This window comes from Arvicanthis niloticus, chromosome 8, assembly GCF_011762505.2.
Source record: "Arvicanthis niloticus isolate mArvNil1 chromosome 8, mArvNil1.pat.X, whole genome shotgun sequence".
Lineage (NCBI taxonomy): Eukaryota > Metazoa > Chordata > Mammalia > Rodentia > Muridae > Arvicanthis > Arvicanthis niloticus.
The window spans coordinates 29,806,458-29,826,429 of record NC_047665.1 but is presented as its reverse complement, the minus strand read 5'-3'; the positions used below and the strand labels follow the sequence as shown (position 1 = coordinate 29,826,429).

At 39.8% G+C, this 19,972-nt stretch overlaps 1 protein-coding gene across 4 annotated transcripts in view; it reads right to left on the bottom strand.

Moving 5' to 3' along the window:
• Nucleotides 1-19,972, bottom strand: part of Mylk4 (myosin light chain kinase family member 4) — a 79,555-nt gene that overhangs the window by 20,046 nt on the left and 39,537 nt on the right. For 3 of the 4 annotated variants that reach the window (XM_034510727.2, XM_076939205.1, XM_076939204.1), the window contains 4 exons: nucleotides 7,621-7,699; nucleotides 6,844-7,264; nucleotides 5,319-5,611; nucleotides 3,280-3,385 (listed from right to left, as the gene is read on the bottom strand). In XM_034510727.2, coding sequence (XP_034366618.2) covers nucleotides 3,280-3,385; nucleotides 5,319-5,611; nucleotides 6,844-7,264; nucleotides 7,621-7,699 — 899 coding nt within the window. The remainder of the gene's footprint in view (nucleotides 1-3,279; nucleotides 3,386-5,318; nucleotides 5,612-6,843; nucleotides 7,265-7,620; nucleotides 7,700-19,972) is intronic. The other variant, XM_076939206.1, reaches the window with a different exon arrangement.

Sequence of the window (19,972 nt, the reverse complement as noted above, 5' to 3'; positions counted from 1 at the left end):
AGACTTTTATGTAGGCTTAGATATCAACTTAATACTTTATAAAAACAGCTGCTTCTATGGACATGGTTTAACTATGTTCCCAGAGGTTCAAGTGGTAGAAACTGTGTCCTCAGAACAGAGGTGCTGATAGTTGTGTTGAGTCTTTAAGAGCTAGGACCTATTGGTAAGTAACTGTGTCACTAGAGGTCTTCAGAGTAAATTAATATAGTTCTTATTGTGCCCTAGTTAGTTCTCAAGAAAGAGTAGTTACAAAGCAAAGTCCAATTGCTCTATGGCTTCCTGTTCTATATGATTCATTTTCTGTCTATCTCTGCTCTGTCTCTCTTCTCTCTGTCTCCCTCCCTCCCACCTTCTCTTCTCTCTCATCCTTTGACTTCTACCTTCCTCTCCTTCCTCTGTTTCTCTGTCTCTCTCCATCTCTCTCTGTCTCTCTCTCTCTCTCTCTCTCTCTCTCTCTCTCTCTCTCTCTCTCTCTCTCTCTCTCTCTCATCTACTATGATATTATGCAGCAAAAGGGCCTTTCACCATAGCCAAGTGATGCTGGTAGCACATTACTAATTCTCCAGAACTGTAGATCAACCTCATGTCATCACAAAGTACCCAGCTTTAGTATTTGATTATAATAGAAAACAGGATAGTTGGTTTTCAAAACATCAGAAGTCCATAGAACTGACACTACAAATATTTATATATTAATGTTCATTTTGATTAGAGACCTGTCTGCTCCTGACAGCTTCCTGTCGTGGATTCTAAGAAGAAATTGAGCATCCTTGGAGTTACTCCAGTTGTGTGGTGACAGCCACTAGGCAAGAATTGCCTCTCTCCATCTACAGACAAATTACTGTCCAGAAAAGGACTCACATGCAGAATAGTCGACTGATTATATCTGCCTAGACAGAGTAATCAGCCCTTAATAATCCTGCATCACTAAGGTCTGTCAGATGATTCTGGGCCAGAAGGCTGAAGATTTGATGCTCCAGCGTTCGGTAGTATAGGGGCTTTTCAGGTGTTCAGCGGACTCTATAAATTGGCTAAGTTTTAGAAGTTATGTTTAGTGCTTCCCATAACTTCAGTTAACTCAGTCATTCTGGATTTCTGATGGGGTTGAAGACCTATAGTCTCATAGCCAATCCTGGCTATTTACTTTGAGAGAAAAGATCTGAGTAGATGGTTTTCAGCTGACATTCATTCTAAAGCAAAAAAAAAAAAAAAAAAAAAAAAAAAAAAAAAAAAAAAAAAAAAAAAAAAAAAGGCCAGGATCAAAAGTAAGTGTTTTAGTTAGAAGAGATAACAGAGGTTCTGGTTAGTCAACAAATGATGGACTTGGAATTAGGACTATCTTGTGCCTCACTGGTACAATTAGGAATAAGTATGCTCTAATTGTATTTTGAGAGAAAAGTTTTACTTTAACAGGAAGAGTGATATGTAGGAGGAGCTAAGTGGGAAGGAGTACTGAGAGGAAGAGATGGAACAAGGAGAGAAGATGAAGAAGAGGAGAAGCTAGGTGATGAGAGAGAGAAAGAGAGAGGGGGCATGAAGGCAGATGTTCGCATGTCTCCACCAGTCAAAGATAGTTTTTATATCTAGGTTGGGTATTGGGTTACGCTTCTGATTGAGCATTACCAAACTTATAAATCCTTTGATTAACATTTTAAAAAAATCGTATAAAAGCAAAAAGGAAAGGGGGGACATGGGACAGGGGTGTTCTAGGGAGGGGAAATGTGGAAAGGGGATGGCATCTTAAATGTAAATAAAATATAAAATAAAATTAAAAAGAAAAAAAAAGAAAACAGAATACTATAGATTCTTACTTATGTAACTGCATTCAGAAGTGCATACACATGAGAAACTTGACTTGCTTCCCTTAGTGCTTATTAATAAAGGTAGGACATAGGTCTCTGCTCTGTGCATGATGGCTTTCATGGCAGAGAGCAAAAGGGAATCTTCCATAAAGGACCATATGCCTGTCACCTACAGAGATGAGTGTGATCGTGCTTGACATGTACGGCGTTAGTAGCAGCCCAAAATTACTCTGCATTACTATGAGTGTCCATACGTGTCCACTTAGATTCCAGCACTCACTATAATGGCCCTCTGTGCTGGCACACATGAACATAGGCCCAAGTACTTCCCATGTAACCATGATTAAGGAGATGTCTTTTTCTCTCGTTAGCACTAATCCTAGAAGTGCCTGGTCAGCAGTTATGTCCCTTCACTGTCTGACTCCAGTGATATCTTCATGCTATGGATTTCACATGACTTGTTCTAGAAGGACCTTGATACTGAGGCCAACACATAGAATCCATGCAGAAACACCAGAGTCATGCTAGCTGAACACAGACATGAGGTATACACATGGTTAGCCTAAGGGAAGAAAGGTTTGTTTTGACTCCTGGGTTCAGAGAGTTCAGCCTATGATCAGCCAGTGGTGCTTTGGGCATGCAGCAGCACGGCACATCATGGCAGAAGAGCTGCTCACTTCATGGCAGCAGGGAAGCAAAGGGTAGAATAGGATGAGAAGCCACAGAGTTTCCACTACTCCCTTCAAGGGCATACTCCTGGTTGCCTAATTCCATTCAGATATGCCTCACATCCTAAATGTGCCATCTCCCAATAATGCCACCTAGTAGCCTGTAGTCTCTTATACACATTGGGAGAGATTTTAACCCAAATGACAACACTGACATAAAAGTACCCTAACACCCAGAGAAGAAGATGAACCTAACAAAACTGCTGAGAATCCAATGGTATTTTGACCTGTTTCAATATCTCCTCCAAGTAAAAGATAAGCTATTGCATAATGTACACTTTACTAATAACGTGTCTGCTACTAACACTTTACTGCTAACTAGTGTCCTGAACTTGGTAGAAAAAGCAATTAAAGCTAAAACACCAGGAATGGAAAACCAGCAAGAATGAGAGAAAGATGAAAGCCATGCCACTACAAATGCATAGATCTGGTGCATTTCACCTCCTAGGGGCTACAGCTAGCTTTTGACAGTTCCTGGACCTTCTGGTAACTCACACTGGGTTTTTCCTACTCTCGGACTTTACGATATGGCAAACAAAGCAGACGTTAAATGAGAAGTATGGTCACCACACCAACCGCATGGGACCGGTGACATTTTTCAAAAATGGTCAAAACCTCTTGAAATGTTTATTCTTAATGTTTGTAATTCTCAAGTCAAGACTGGCAAACATTTCTGCATCTTGGGCTCTGCCTCAGGAAGGCTCCCTGCTTTTACTGAGGGGCGGCTCCTCAAGCAGAGCCTCACTCACCCTCCTAGGATCTCAGATTTTCTCACGGTGTATAGACTGTCGACGGCAGCATGTTTGGCCATTACAATCCGATGATCAAATGGGGCAGGAGGAGCAGGGACATCATCTGTAAGATGAGAAGAAAGGGGCTGTCCATCAGGAAGTCTGACTTCCTTTCAGCACTAAGCAGCATGTCTCAGAGTAAAAATCTGCTCATGTAAAAGTAAAATACAATTGGCCATCTGCCTTAGTCCTAATGATGCTAGATATACATTTTCATTCCATGTATGAATGGACTGTAACTGAAGAACATGTTATCTGGTATCTTTGAAAAGAAATGTCATTCACAAACTCTTTAGGGTCACTTTTAGACAATGCAAAATAGCAAGAAATCTACAGTTCCAGGACAGTGTCATTTCTGGGGCTGGTGCTGATGCTTGGTGGAGAAGTAGTTTCCTAGCATGGACTAAATTTTTGGTCTGATCTCTAACACCTCAATTATTTTTTTTCTCATATGTTTCCAAGCCCAGGACCATTTTTCATTTGACCATGAGAAATTAATTGATCCATCATTTTGGAAAATGACCCTGTATAACTCATATTTTAATTAAATTATTTAATTATTATTATTTAATTTAATTAAAGCATAGAGGAAAAGGGGAGAAGCATGAATTATTTCCTTATGTCACTGAAATATTTAATACTGTATATTACTCTTTTAAAATGTTTTAGTCTTTATTCCAGTGGCATTTAAAGTGCAGAGTTGAATTTTTCCTGGCTGAATGGAAATAAAACACCCAGTAAAACTTGCAAGTTATATTCTCTAGCTATTCAATTTCTCCCACTTTCCACCTTCTACCATATATATTTAAGTGATAGTCCACAAAGACATGAATCCTAACATAAATAGCTACTCAATAATATTTCTCAATAATATTTCTCCGACTGGTCTTCATATTTTCCCATGACCATTGCTATTGATGAATTTGCTCATCCACATTTAATTCTTAAAACAGCTACTCCATAATTCAGCAAGGGTATAAAGAGAGAGGATAGAACAGCTAGATCCTTTATTTTATTAACTCATTCATTCATTCATTTAATTTTGTGGGTTTTTTTAAGACAAGATTTCTCTGTGTAGCCTTGGATGTCCTAGAACTCAGAGATTCACCTCTGCCTCTTGAGTGCTGGAATTAAAGGTGTGGGCCACCACTGTCTGGCTCCAAAATAGCTAAGTTATTTAAACTTGGCAAATATCCAATACATATTTCCTGAACACTTATCTTGTTCTAAGTATACTACTAAATAGTAATATTAATTATGTTTAATTAATTTGCATTTTTATATTCAGATAACACAAATCTCTTGGAATCTAATTTGATGTAAATGTTTACCTTTGCCATACACTTGGAAAAAATCATGAGAGAATTCTTCAGGAAGCATTCATTGCTTCACATTCTATTCAGGCTGGGATGATATCTCAGTGGGTAAGAGAGTTTTGTGTGCAAGCCTAAAGACCTGAGTTTGGATCCCTAGGATCCAAGTAAAAAGCCTAGCAATGTGCCTGCAATCTCAATGTTATGGCCACCAGCTGAGCTTCAGTCTCAAAGAAATATATGTGTGTGTGTGTGTATCATAATATTCACACATGCCTAAAATAAATAATAGATAATAGATTGTACATAGATAATAGATGATAGATAGATAATAGATGGATGATAAATAGACAATATATGAATAGATGAATAGATGATAGAGAGATAGATAATAGATAAATAGATGGTGGATAGATAGATAGATAGATACATAGATACATAGATACATAGATACATAGATACATAGATACATAGATGCATAGATAGATACATACACACACAGACAGACAGACAGGACTGGTTCTCTTGCCTATGCAAACAGTGTTCAAACATAATAATAACATTCATATGTTATTATTATGTATATGTCTCCTTAAATCTGTTAGGATAAGAGAAGTTAAGTTGGAATCCTTGCTGGGGATAGATAGGAAGCTTTAAAAGTCCAGAACAAAAGGCATTTCCTACCCAGTGGGACTGCCGGGTCTTGCTCTCTAGTGGTGGTGGTCATTCCATCCTGGAGTCTACCATCCAGGCTCCTGGCTTGTCTGGTTTCCTCTGTCCTGTCTGTGGGCTCTTCCCCCGTACTCACTACATCTATTCTGCTCTTTTTGTTGTCCTCACTGAGGAAACACTCCTCTGCCACCCTGCGCTTACTGCTGCCAGTAGACTCTGTCTGTTCAGTATTCTGGAAAGTGGGTCCTGATGCTGAATTTCCAAGGATTCCTGGCGTAGCAATGGTCTTTAGATTACTGATGCACCTGGAAAATAAAATACAGTTTCAAAGATTCAAGAGAAAATGCTCAGATCATCAAAACTCTTTGGAAACTGATACTTTCTTATGACAGCGTCTGGGGAAGACAATGTGCTTTATGACACAGAGAAAACCAGTCCAGCAGTTGAGGACATCAAATTTAAGATTCAGACACGGAGAGTCTTCCAAGGACCTCACTTTGAGCCCTAAAGTGACCATTTATGAAACCTAACTTAATAGAAGAGAGAAATTATAGAAAAAAAAAGCAATGATCTCTTTAAAGATTGACGGCCACCGAAGAGCCATTACTGGGGAAGATCAGTCTTAATTAGCATATTCTGGCAGGCTCAGTTTTTCTAAGCACATCTTATGGACTTTAATAACAATCCTGATTAACATATTGAAAATTATATTTGTTCAAGATTAATCTCAAATGCTTTATACTAAAGCTAAGTGATAATCATATCTTAAAAGACATCAGAGGTGCTTGGATACTCTTTATTCCAAACACAGTCATCAAACTTAGAGCAGCTAAGTTTAATTGGATACAAAACTTCCAGAATTTGTACCTGACACTTCATAGTTTTAATATTAAGGAAGAAACTTAGTCAATTATCTACTTCCTACAATACTAGGGAAGAAACCACTATTGCAAAATGGATTAGGCCCACTCTTTCAGGTTGGGTTTTTAGTTTACAGCTCAACATAATCATAATTTAATTCTTAGCCTTAGAAAGAATATTTTTTCTTTGTTTTTAAATGACAGAACTTTTTCTACTTGACCTTTAGAGAGTACTGATTGCTGGTGATATTACAAATGGTGATCTCGGTATTGGTGTTAAGACTTAGGAACAAGCAGATGCGGCTCAGGGAGGAAGCTTGGGCTTAGCTGGAGCAAGGCCCTGAGCTCCATCTCCAATGGAGAGAAGCAAGGAAAGAAGGAAGAGAGGAGTTAAGGAATGGAGAGAGGGAGGAAGGAAGGGAGGAGAGAAGAGAAGGGAGGGGAGGGCAGGGCAGAGGAGGAATGAAGAAGAGAAATAACTGAAAATACTGGCAGGAGGAAAGAGAAATAGCGGAATAATAGCAAAATAGCCATGAAAATCAGTATACAATAGAAGGGTGGGTTCTAAACATTGCCTTTAAAAGTGTCTTCATTGTTCTTTCAGGATGGCTTCAAATATCACAGCACAAAGAGCTGTAAGACACACCAACTGCAGATGTGTAATCTTACAACACTACCTTTCATGGGATGGGCCACCATTCATGTCCTCAGTGTGCTGGCTTTCAGTCGAGTGTTTGCCCAGCACTGTTCCAATTGCAGCTGATGAAGCTCTGTTCTCAGCTTCTGTCCCTCTGGAATCTTCCTTCAAAGGAATCCCACTTTTCCCTCCATTGTCATCTTCAATGTCTTGTTTATCTCCCAGGTTGTTGCTCTCTTGTTTTTCCAGACTTTCTATGTATGGAACATCTTTGGCACCTGCATTCTCTCTTAGCTCTGTGGAATTCCTCTGAACAAATTCTATCCTGTCTTGTCTTTCCACATGACATATGACACAACTTCTCTGTACTTCTGAGGCACTGGTCTTCTCTGCATTTTTCTTGTTGAGATTAGTAATCTTTTCTTTCTCGGAAGAGAATTGGTCTTTCTGGTCAGATATCTCTAGAAGCCACAGAACACAGAACATTTTAATGAAGAATGCACATGGTCACTTTAATTCTGCCTTTATTTAATGGTACCTCTATTCTGGCTCCTATTAGACAGTCGATTCAAGCTTTCAGAAGCAAAGCAGAATAAAATATACCTAGCTGACTGATAACTGCACGTCAAGAGATTTTCTTATTAGTCACAGGTATGGACAAAACCATTCACATAAAAATAATAAAAAAAAAAAAAAAAAAAAAAAAAAAAAAAAAACCCAGCACCCTTTTCTACAGGATTTAGGAATGTGTGATTTCCTCTGAATAAGAGTAGCAACTGAACTTTTTCCATAATTAGTAAATCTCCTAAGATGTTACCTGTGAGGGCTGATGTCCTTCCTCCTTTGACAATTGTCCTTTCGTTCAGCGCATGGTTGGACCACACATTTTCCTCAGCCTGTGGGTGCACACACAAGCAACTGAGGTTACCAACAGTGTACCCAGTGCTTAGCTTCAGCACTATCAGCACAGGCTGCCCAGTTCTTCATGCAAAGAGCACCACAGCACAATGATGCTTAGCATTACACCTGGCCTCTCCCAACCAGTGCCAGGAAAAACCTGCCTTCCAGAAGTAAGCGCCAGAAGAACCGACTTCAAACTATTAAAATTTAATTTCTTGTTTTGCAGTGCATAATACATTGTTACTGACTATATTTACCAGCTGTGCAAAAATATCTCAACCATATTCTTGTCTATCTTAAATGTTGTTCATTTAAAATAATATTAATAAATCAAAATGTCTCCAAAGATTATTACATTTCCTCAGGAGTAAGGGGAAATTTTTTTTCCAAGTTGAAACTAATATATTATATAATTCAACCATGGATGGCAAAAGCACAGAAACTAACAGTCATGTAAAGTATAAAATAATCTGAGTTAATGGAACCCTACATAAACAGCAATATCAAAGAAAAAGAGCTCACTATTTTCAAAGAAACTACAATTCTGTCATGGTGTGTGGAAGGTAACCCAACTTCATTACTTCATTAAAGGGTTTGAATAGTATGTTTTCCACCCTTGACCTCCACTTTAGTTGTCTTGGTTTAGCTCACATATAAATTCAATAAATATTAGAGAATATGTGTGAATGAGTGTTCTAAACTACAAAGACATGAAGGCAGTGAGCTTCATAAAAATGAGCTTTTTCTTCCCCTAGAAGATGCCTTTCTCTCAAACAATTAAATGTTCTCACAATCCTAGCTTCCCCAGGTTAGCTTAACAAACCCTTTCACATACCATGTGACAGGTAAACATCAGCCTAATGTATACAAGTTCTAAATTATTCATTATAAATTGATAAAAATCACAGGAAATCCATCTCTCCTCTTTTCAGCAGTACATGATTTGCCCCGGAGTTCTGCAAAAATGAAGTATCACAAAAGTGCAGAGTGTAGGTATTAAGATAAATTTCAAATACTCTTATAATTCAGAAAGCTTCTTTTTTGCAAATGGGCATTTCACAACACAGAGGAACATTTAGTACATTTATAGAAAGCCAAGGTTGGAGATCAAAGCTATAGAAAGCCTCTCACTTTTAAGTGCAAATACTGATATGGAAAGGAAAAAAGTCAATTTTCCTTGGGTGAAACCAGTAGCTACTTCTGTATGTGGACATAGAAGTTGGTACGAATACAATACCAGCGTCCCTTGTAACATTTCACCAAACCTACTAGATGATGGGTTTATTGTGGCCATGGTGCTTAGACCAGAGACATCACAAAGTGATGATGGTGGTGGTGATGGTAATGGTGGCAGCAGCAACAGCAGCAGCAGCTGTGGCGATGTAACGATGGTGATATAAATGAAGAAGAAGATGACGATAGTGTGATGATGGAGATAATGATGATGAAGATGATAATGATAACTAACACGTATTGGACACAGACAGTCTGTGAGAAATTCTTTGATGCACTTTGCATGGTTAACTCACTTGTGATTCTCGGAAGCTCTTTGAGAGAGACTATCAACCATATTTTTACAATGAAGTCAGGATTCTAATTAATTTCTCTGTTTGGTCTGTGCCCTAATGACAGCATATTCGATACTATTTTTATGGTATAGAAAGGGACTTTAGCCAACCTGTATAGTTAATATTGTTTGGAATCTACTGCAGAATAGGCACCATGGAATAAAAAGAGTAACAATTGGGACCATAAAATAAAAGCATTAGCACAGTGAGGAAGATATATATGCTCATTAGTTAAAAGATTAGAATTAACATGGAAGAGGAGAGAAAGAGATAATTTAATTTTAATTCTGAGAAGTCAAATAAGGCAGTTTAACAAATTGTGTTGGTGGCATTTTTGTCTCTTGGTAATTTCTCTTCTGAAGTATGTCTGGAGTATTGGTAGGCACCGTGCTTTGGGATTTAACCTATGTGGCATAAATGTTCCAGTAAGAGCAAAAGTGAGCTTAATAATGATGAAAACCTGGTGTGTCTATTCCAACCCATCAAAATATGTAAACTGTGGCTATATAACTGCAGAGCCAGTCGGACCATGAGTATCCGCTGGCAAATGTGAGCATGCTGTGTCCATACTGTTCAGACAGAGTCTGGACTAGCCAAGGGCAGGAACTGTCAGTGCTGAAGGCTCAGGAGCCAGTCACTAAGCAGGACGTACTGTGATTATGCGCCACACACGTGTTTTACCATTTAAACAATGCAAGGCCTCCACTCATTGCCGCAGGCTGTTTATAGTTTCATTTCCCTATGTAATACTGACATCTAGAGGAACGTTGAACTGAAGCATCTCTAATAAGCTAAAGTATCTCTTCCTCTCTTCCCCAGCAACCTAGTGGCCTTCATTCCAAAGGCTTGTCATTTTGCATCTCCATTTCTCCATAGGAGTTCCTAAAATAGGACGCAAGTCTATGGATATGTTTTATTTGTCACCTAAACATGACATTTGTTTCCTATGAATGTAGTCAGGATCTGTGCTGTTAAGCCAGATATTCCTAAAACCGTTCCCATCATCCCACAAGAGAGGAAGCCTCATCAGGGTCGTGCTCTTCTATTAGATTCCCGAGAGGAACAAAAGAGCTCACTTCATTCAGATTCATCATTTTAAGAAGATGTGTGAACTTTCATACAGACACCTTTTCCAACTCCTTTCACAACAACTCTCTTTAAATTTATATTTTACATGTTTAAAAATGTGTATTAATAAAATTTGGAAAACATGATTTATGAGTTACTATAATAAATGTCTCTTAAGAATAAGCAAGCCCACATTCATTATCACTGCTTCTCACACATCACGCCAAGTCAACTCTACAGTAACATGGATGTCACTTGCCATAGGAGCCAACCATGCACTTTGGTGGACACCCACTGCCTGGGCATGAGTTTCTTTTTGTCCTGTACTTCAAACCTGGTTTGGGACCACATCCAAACTCTCTCAGAAGTGAGGGATGACAAAAGGGAAATTAACCCCCAAGGGCAACTTGTACCTACTCCTTCTTTCATTCCAGTCAATAAAAACTATCTTTTTTCTTTCATTAATTTTTTATTCACTTTACATCCCATTGCTGCCCCCCTCATTCCAGTCCCCCCCACACACATACAGTTCCTCCCCTAAACCCCCATACCCTTCTCCTCTGAGAGGGTAGGGACACACTCAAATCAATTCTAAAATGGATTTAACCTTAACTGTCACAGTAAAAGTGAAACTCCGAAATACTGTTATCAGCTTTTGTGTTGCTGGGCCACTGTCCTCTGACTGGGATATGGAGTATTCTATTTTTGTTTCTCTAGCACTTGAACGAGAGAATTTAGAGCTCTAAAAAATGGCCAGGAAAGCAAAGTACAGTGAAGGGAGGAAGCACTTGCAGAACCGGGTCTATCAGTGTGGGAGCGATCTGCCATTAGGCTGTGTCACAGGAAAGCAAGACTTCCCTGGGGACCATCTTGGAACATCTCTGACACTCATATCCATCGCTTCGCCTCAGAACAAAATGTTACATGACAATTATATTCCTGCATTTACGAATTATAGTTGCTTGCTTCAGAACAGAAATTTGTAACATCACACATGGAACATGACCAAGACTGAACCTCGATAGTGGCTTTGTATCTTGTTGCTATGGCAATGCCATGGTGAGCACTTTCTGGTCATTTTAACCCAATGTCTAGTAATATAAAAACAAGGTTATAATGATCTAAAATAACTTTGTTAAATTTAAATTAGGTTCTTAATGGGAGAATTGAAAATAATTCCTGAATATAAAGAGGATGATTTTTAGAAAAATAGTAACTTTCACTACATTTTCCTATTGGGGTATAAAAGATTAATTTTGACATTTTATGTCTATTGTTTGTTTGTAGTGAGTGTGCCAGAGCAGAGCGTGGGGGTCAGAGAACAGCTTGCTGAGTTGATTCTCTCCTTCTATCATGTGGGTGCTGGAAACTGAGTACAGGTCTCCATGCTTGGTAGAGAGTACCTTTACCTACTAAGCCATCTCAACAGCCTGATGAAAGGTTAATTTTAGAGATCATTTGTAAGCAAATCTATTTCTCTTGATCTGTGGATGCTCTCAAATTCCTGGTGCACAAAACAGAGAAAATGCCCCGTGTCTCTGGTCAAACAGGAGGAACTCTCTCTCACACAGCACAGCTTGTGTTGTGGGCTGTGGCGAGTGGCACGGGGTAAGCCAGAACAGGGTCTCTGGGAAGGAAAGTATTGGCCTTGACCTCAGAACTGAGGGAGTGGCTCTTCCCTGAGTTGTGGATGACATCAAGCAGAATCAGTCACCTGAGTAAATAACCCTGAGCGGAAAAACGAAAGCCAGTGGATGTGTCCACAAGTCAGGGAACAGTGCTTCATTCAGAAGCTTCATTCAGAACCATGAAAACTGGACTTCATGGGTCTGCCAGTAAAGCTGCCAGTTCAGGGAAGTCTAATTAGACCATCTGTCAAATGAAGATACATGGAAATATAATGTAGAATTTAAGTTCCAATTTTTGAAAAGACACTGTATTCTTTAGCCTTCTCCTGCAGAAAAGGCCAGCACAGCATAACGTTGGTCCAATCATCTTCTTTGGCTGTTCCTTGATGACAAAGACCTCTTCTTTTCTTTTTCTTTTTGTCTCTTTCCTTTTATTGAAGGTTGAACCTAGGACTTCATGCATGCTAAACAAGTCCAAAGCCCGAAGCTCACCTGGATAGTATGTCTAAAGGAGTTTTGAAAGACCAGTGACTAGGGCTGGCTACAGAGGCTGGAGAGTGGACCCCCAGTGTCTACTCCACCTTTATTGGGGTACAGGCTATGGGTCACAGCTATGAATGTTCCCCTCCATGCTGTTATCCAGCCTATCTCTGGCAATTTTAGAAAAAACAAACAGTTTAAAACAAGCCAACTATAAGCTTTTACCTAATGTTTAGTCTGGTACTTAGTCATGTATATCTTATGTCCATGCTAAGATACATTATAAAAGATCCACATTTCTTTTTAAACTTTTACTTACTTTTGCTTTATGTGTATGGGCATTTTATCTGGGTCTATGTGTGTTTACTACATGTGTGCCTAGAACCCAAGAAGGACAAAAGTGAGTATTGGATCTGCTGGAACTGGAGTTACGTTGTTAAGACTCAGGAGGGGATGGGAATTGAACCCGGGTCCTCTGGAAGAGCAGCCAGTGCTCTCACCCACCCATCATCCTTCATCTCCTCATTTCTTTCTACTTCTTTTCTCCCAAAAGAGAGAACTTAAGGGTTCTTTGGAGAGTCAGTTGTGTTGGATGGTGTTTTGCTGGGAAAAAAAATATGGAGTGTTTTCCTGAAGTGGACACAGGTGAAAGACTAAGGCAGACTTGTGAAGGAATGTTTCACTGAAGCAGACACAGGAGAGAGGATGTTTTGATAAAGCAAGCACATGAAAGGACACATGATGGAGAATTCTTTGCTAACAACTTGCATGTATTGGTCCACCTTACATTGTGTAGTTGAACTTCACTTGTCAGGACTCTGCGGACTCTGGCTGATTGGATATACATATGTGTTGAGGCAAGGTTCGTGGAGGAAGTGTGATGTTTGGATGGTATAAATCGGACTTGGGAGTGATGGAGACAGAGCTAGGCTTGTTGGTGCAGCTTGCTGTGCAACACTTGTGGGTCTCACATCTTCACAGATCTTCGATTCCCTGAGAGAGGCACAGCTGAGAACTTGCCTTGTGTCACTGCTGTTGCTAACCCAACTCTACCAAACTGGGATGCTGGTGTATCTACGATGTGTTTGTGAGTGGATTGAGCTGCCACTGCCTGCTAACCTGTGAATCGAACTGCCAATTTCCAGACAACACAGACAGGAGTTGCTCCAAAGAACCTTTCTAAACAGGTCCACTCTCCCTCCTCTGGCACACACTGCCCCCATCCTTTCTTTTCCACTACCTCTGCTGGGTAATGGGCTACAAGGGAGGTTGAAGCATTTAAGAACGAACCATCATTAAAAACAGGATTTGAAAAAAAATTAAAGTTACAGAGAATGCAGAGCCCTTTGCCTTTGTTTGTTTCCCCCTCAGATGGTGACTTTTCTGCATGCCACTCCACCTCCACATCTACCTTCTTTTGCTCCAAAAACTCTTGGCTCTGAATGCCAGGTCCCTGCTCCTAATGGTTCTAATAAAAGTGGTAATAAAGGAGGTGGGTCTCAGACCCTGAAGTCCTCTTAACCCCACTCACAGTTGTTTGAATGTACTGCAACCCTTGTGAGCCACCAGTCTGTCCTTCACTGCCCCCAAGCCCGTTTTACTTGTCAGGTACTCACCCCTCACTCTCATAAAACCTTCAAGCATCTTTTCTCTCATCTAGGGCAGAGTGCCTACAAACCCCTGCCTTACCTTTGACCCAGGTATACAATATGTAAGTGGAAATCATCCAAAGCACTACCATGGGGACTCCAAGTCCCCTTTCAAAAGTGACCTATAGGGTACCCAAAGAGAACTGTAAAATAAAAAAGCCAGTATCCTTAATTACACCTCTGGTCCTCTGTCTGAAGGCCTTCTGGTTACTCCTTAGTCACAGTGTGATAAGTAGCCAGGGAAGGGCTCAAGTTGATGGAGAGAAACATCACTGGAGAGGTCACAGATTTATAGCTCTTTATATAAAAGTAAGTCTGAAAAGTATAAGCCATGGTATCCTTTGGTCTCCTTGGGATTCTATGTCACAATAACACTTGAGTGTGCCAAAACCAGCACTGTCACTTCTAAAAAATTGTGAATGTGGGCAAGTGTATGAGAAACGAAATTCAAAGGGAATCCTCACTGTTTTACATTCATTTGGTTAAACCAAGTCTTACATGCAAAATTCTTTTTGTACTACACAAGACTAAATCTTGGAAGATTTGCACATGAAGTTTACAGTGTTTTTTCATCACCCAATAAAGCTTTTGATTTCTTCCACTGCAGACAGTTTTAAGAGCGTTCATTTCACTTGGTGTTCTCAGTGTGCATTTTATTTTAGACTCAATTTTATCCTTCCACCTCCTGTCTCCCACCCTAAACATTTGTCCTATCAACCCTCATTCCCCCAGACCAGCTCTCTGTGGTGGCATTTGCTGGCAAAGCCTGGGTAGGAACACAGTGTCTTCTAGTGGAGGGGATGTGTCGTCCTGTGGATGGTAGAGACCTCAGAGATTTAAACTTAGACCAACTGAGCAAAATACTTAACCTCTTAATGGCTGGCCTTCTGCGTGTTCCCCTCAAGTAGAAAATGCTAGGATATTCTACAAAGCAGAATAGTTTGTGGAAGGCCACTATTTTAAAGCAATGAGAAGCTACAAAGCTCTTCAAATGTTACTAAACTTCGTCTATGTAATATGAAACCTAGATAAAAACTAAAGGCCAGGAGTTGAGGGGGATAGTAGCTGTTAAGTGGCTCTGCTGGTAAAGCCTGGTGACTTGAACTGAATCCCTGGAATCCACATAGTAGAAGGAGAGGACTGAATCATAGATCATACACATTCCATAGTCTGCAGATAGCATTGAGTAAATAAATAAATAGTTTAAAACCTAATTGGTTCTAAATACACTAATCCTTTAGTTGTCTGCAACCTTCTACTTAACATGGGTCTGTGGACTGGCAGCATTACCTTTCAAATGCTATTAGAAATGCATACAAGGGCTAGGAGAGCACCTTAGAGGTACATCTGGTGACTGGCATGCACGCCTCTGGGTCCTGTCACCAGCACAAGGAAAGAAGGGAGGGAGGGAAAGAGGAAAAGAGGGAGGGAGGGAGGGAGGGAGGGAGGGAGGGAGAAACAAAGCAAGCCAAATCCTAGCCCCCACTACCTAGAACCTGCATTTCAACCAGTCCTCAGATTAATTTCTATGCACATTAAAATTTGAGAACATGGAACTAGAAAATCCATATAATGAACTAGTGTGAATAAATCACACAAATATTTGTGATGGCCTTATGGATCATTTTTAATGCTGCCTCCATCTTTAAGGACCTCACCAGCTAATCTCTTACATACATGAACTCACAGGAGAAACAACAGAAATGGGAAAATGGCTGACAACACTGAGCTGGTCTGGCTGGCTGGCTGATGACCTCAAAGGGAGTCACATTCGAGAACCCAACACTGGGAATAACATCAATAAGGTCTTCAGAGTATCCAGACCCTGACAATGGCCAGGACTTCCATCAGGAGCTGAGAAAGGACAATGTATGGGGGGGTGAATATCATACTTAGAACTTTCCAGTAATTTTGAGGTATACAGACTTTCGAACTTGGATCTCAGAGAAAAAAACATTAAGACTGGTGCAACCATGTAAGAATGAGTTCCAAAGAACTGGGAATACAGTCATCAGAGTGTGTGAAGGAGGCTGGTCCCGGGATCTCTGCTGACATTAAGATCCACAGATGCTCAAGTTTCTTGCATCAAATGGAGTAACCCTTACTTACATAAAAACTACACATGTTCCACATGCTTCCAACTACCCATAGCTCCCTGACGCTGTTTAGCGCCATGTAATGCTGTGTGAATAAGTGGTTGTTATACTTCACCACTTGGGAAATGATGACAACGTCTGTACATGTACAGAGCTGATAAAAATTGTCCCCAAAATGTTCAGCTGGTTGAAGTTACAGATGCAGGAATCCTTGTATGTAGAAAGTCTGTACACACTGATTGGCTCCACCAGAGCAAAGAATACAGTTATAATGAAATAAGCTTTTTAACTCGGATTCTTCTTATAAATGTGCCCAAAAAATACTTTCATGTAGAGAAAATTGCCAATCTGTACCTCCATAAAAAACAATAGTCTTCTTAGACTACAAATATTTGTGTCACCACTAACATCTGGAACTCTATTCCTACTGTGGTTTTTAAAAATAATTTACCATTTGGCCACCTTCTCTACAAACGTTTTATTTCTAATGAAAATCAGAACATGAACTGCAAATGTTCATTTGTTATTCACATTTCCGCACTGAACACAACTTCTTCAACATGTAACTCCTTTAGCACATTAGTGCAGAGAGACATTTCATGAGTGCTTTTGGTGAGAAAGAAGAGGTTTCAATTAGTCATGGTCACTGCCACAGTTCAGTTTACTATAATTATCGAATATTCTTTCCAGAAGGCAAGAGCAAACAGTAGCTATTTCCTTTGAAACAGCTGACGAAACTTCAGTATACATTACCTAGCCTAACACTGAGTAGGTGTGAAATGTCTTTATATTTTACTGTTAAAGTTCTTCACAGCCAGGTATAGCAGCCCTATATCCTCTGTCCCAGTTTCCTATGAGACTGAGGCAGGACCACGCTTGCCCAACAGTTCAGGACTAGTCTAGCCTAGACAACATAGCAAGACCTGTCTTAGGGAAAATATCATGTGTGTAATTCTACTGTCTCTTCTGTTTTATAAATCACAGAATAGCCGAGACACCATCAATGAGCACATGCTGAAGCGTCTGGTATAATAAAGCACTCCTCGGGTGCTTTGCCAGGGACCTTCAGAGAACTTCCCAGTGGAGGGGTTCCTAATTAAGAATGTCTCTGAAGCTCATGAAGGAAGCAGTCTGTACTTATTTTCTAAGCATCTGTAGTTCATGTCTGCTTCTCAGGAGGCAAGAGCTCTGCTTGGCTTTAAGACCAGGCTCTCACTGCATCAGTGACATCAACCAGAATTCTGTTGCAGACTCAGTTTCCCAAGTGTCCCTATCTCTAAAGGTGACTGGAGTACAGGAACTCAATATTCCATTTGTTTTTAATCTGAAGTAACAGTTTTTATTTGAAGTAAAATAATATGGAAATAAAGACAAGGAAATTTGAGGGGGGGGATGATGGATAAGTTTAGGACCTTGTCCAAAGTGATGGCATCAAGGGTCTTGCCCACGCCTAGACTCAACAATGTACTCTGAATGTATTTTTTGTGTATTTTATTTATACTTCAAAATAAAGGTTTTTAAATGGGCATAATAGCAGACAAGATTAGGCCAGATTGTGGTGGTGGTGCAATTGGGAGAAAGAGGCAGCCAGATCTCTATCTCTGTGAGTTCAAGGCCAACCTGGTCTACAGAGTGAGTTCCAGGACAGCCAGGGCTATACGAAGAGACCTTGTCTTGAAAAAAAAAAGATTAAGAAAACTAGATTAGTGACTGTATTAGTAGGCCTTACATTAGTATAACTAATCCCTGAGATAAACAGCTTACAAAGAGAAAAGGACTATCTGTACTTAAAGTTATAGAGGTTTCAAGCCAGGATAAGTTGGGCCCACTGCTCTGAGCTCCCTGGTGACACACTCATAGACAAAATGCTATGTGGAAGAGGGAAGAAAGGAAAGAGCCAGTGTCCCAAAATGCCTCAATGCTGTCCTCTCAATGATCTAAACACTTCCAACTGGAGGTCACACTATCTCCCAACTGTGCCACCTTGGGGACCGAGTTCTTACTTTTTTTTTTTTTTTTTTTTTTTGGTTTTTCGAGACAGGGTTTCTCTGTATAGCCTTGGCTGTCCTGGAACTCACTCTGTAGACCAGGCTGGCCTCGAACTCAGAAATCCGCCTGCCTCTGCCTCCCAAGTGCTGGGATTAAAGGCGTGCGCCACCACCGCCCGGCCCCGAGTTCTTACTTAACACATGGGCTTGGAGGGGGGAACTTGAGATCTAATTCAGCAATGCCTGTGGAAACTAAAGAGAATCCTTGGACTCAGCCTTTGCCTGTGCAGTGCTTGAAAACTCTGAGTGCTACCTTCCTTCTTTGGCTGTGGACGTATTCAAATGGAACCCTCCGGAGCAGAAGAAAAGATGCATGAAGGCAGATTCGCTCTTCTTCCACTGTGCTGAAAGCTTCAGTAAATTAATGTTTACAATGGGGTGGCAGCTGGCCTCTGCAGCACACCAGAGTCACAGATGGAAGGTTCAACTGTGGGTATCCCAAGAACAGAATTCAAGTCTGCTTCTAGTTAGACGTCTCATAAAACCATGCTCCATCTGTGTTTACCACATGCAGCTGCGCCTTCCCAGCCAGTTAACGAACTTTCTCTCCTTTGTGAACACTGCCCTGAAGAAGTGCACGGTCACAACCACTTGAAGCACAAGTAGTGAGCAAATGCTTCATAAGACAACACGAAGACGTAGATGTATGTTCTTTCCAAGTGACTGAAGTTTTGCATGCTTCAGGTTTGCAGCCTAAGATAATTCATCAAATCACAGAATGGAAATCCAAACTGTGAAGTGAGAAACTGCTTTAAAACATACATGGATTTTTTTTTTCCACCTATCCTGATTCCATCTCACTATTTTTGAGTATTAAAATTGAGGTAGTGGTCTAAATATATTTTAATTTCACATATAACGAGATGGGTTCAGTTTGTAATTTAACAATAACTAATAAAATTGTTCATTTTGAACTGATTCAGTTCTGTACTGATATGTCTCTCAAATCGATCTCATTATTGGTGGAGCAAATGTATGCAAATGCGTGACTTGCTGCGGCAACACCCATCAAAGCTGGACATGCAAAGTGCTTTTTGTGTATTTACTTTGCTATTGATCATCTTTATTCATTCCCACAAAATCAATGGCCTTGGCATGAAGCTGTCCTGCTTAACAGACTCGTAGTGTGAGATGACAAGGAGCACGCTCAGGCTCCAGGTAGATGCCATAAACATGACAAGAGTTTTCTCATTCATTAATTCTACTTTTAGTTTGTATCACCTGAAATTTTTCCTTACTAACAATATTATGACAATAAATGTCAAAGTCAAATTTGATTTCCCTTTTGAGTTAAAAGAAAAAGAAAAACAAAAACAAAAGAGTACTATATTCTTATGAAAATTAACATTATAAAAATGAGGATTCCAACTCTAAAATATGCCCCTCTATTCAAAATCCTAAAAATCTATATTTTTTTTCAAATCAAGGTTGGTTAATTACCTACAACAGGTATTTGTTTTTAATGAAATTGCATTCTATTTAAATGCATTATATTTTTATTAAATTATTGTTCCCATCAGTACCGGTTCAACCAAATTTACATTCATAGAATACACATAACCTTTTCCTTCTAAAAACTCTAATTTATTAACATTTAGGAATAAGAATTTTGATAGCAATAATCTAAACTTTACATTGAGTGATACTCTCTCTAAAGCATGAGTCACTTGGATAATAAGCAATGTTAATAAAAATTTCCCTGCTAAATTCACAAAAGAAAAGTGGGTAAGAT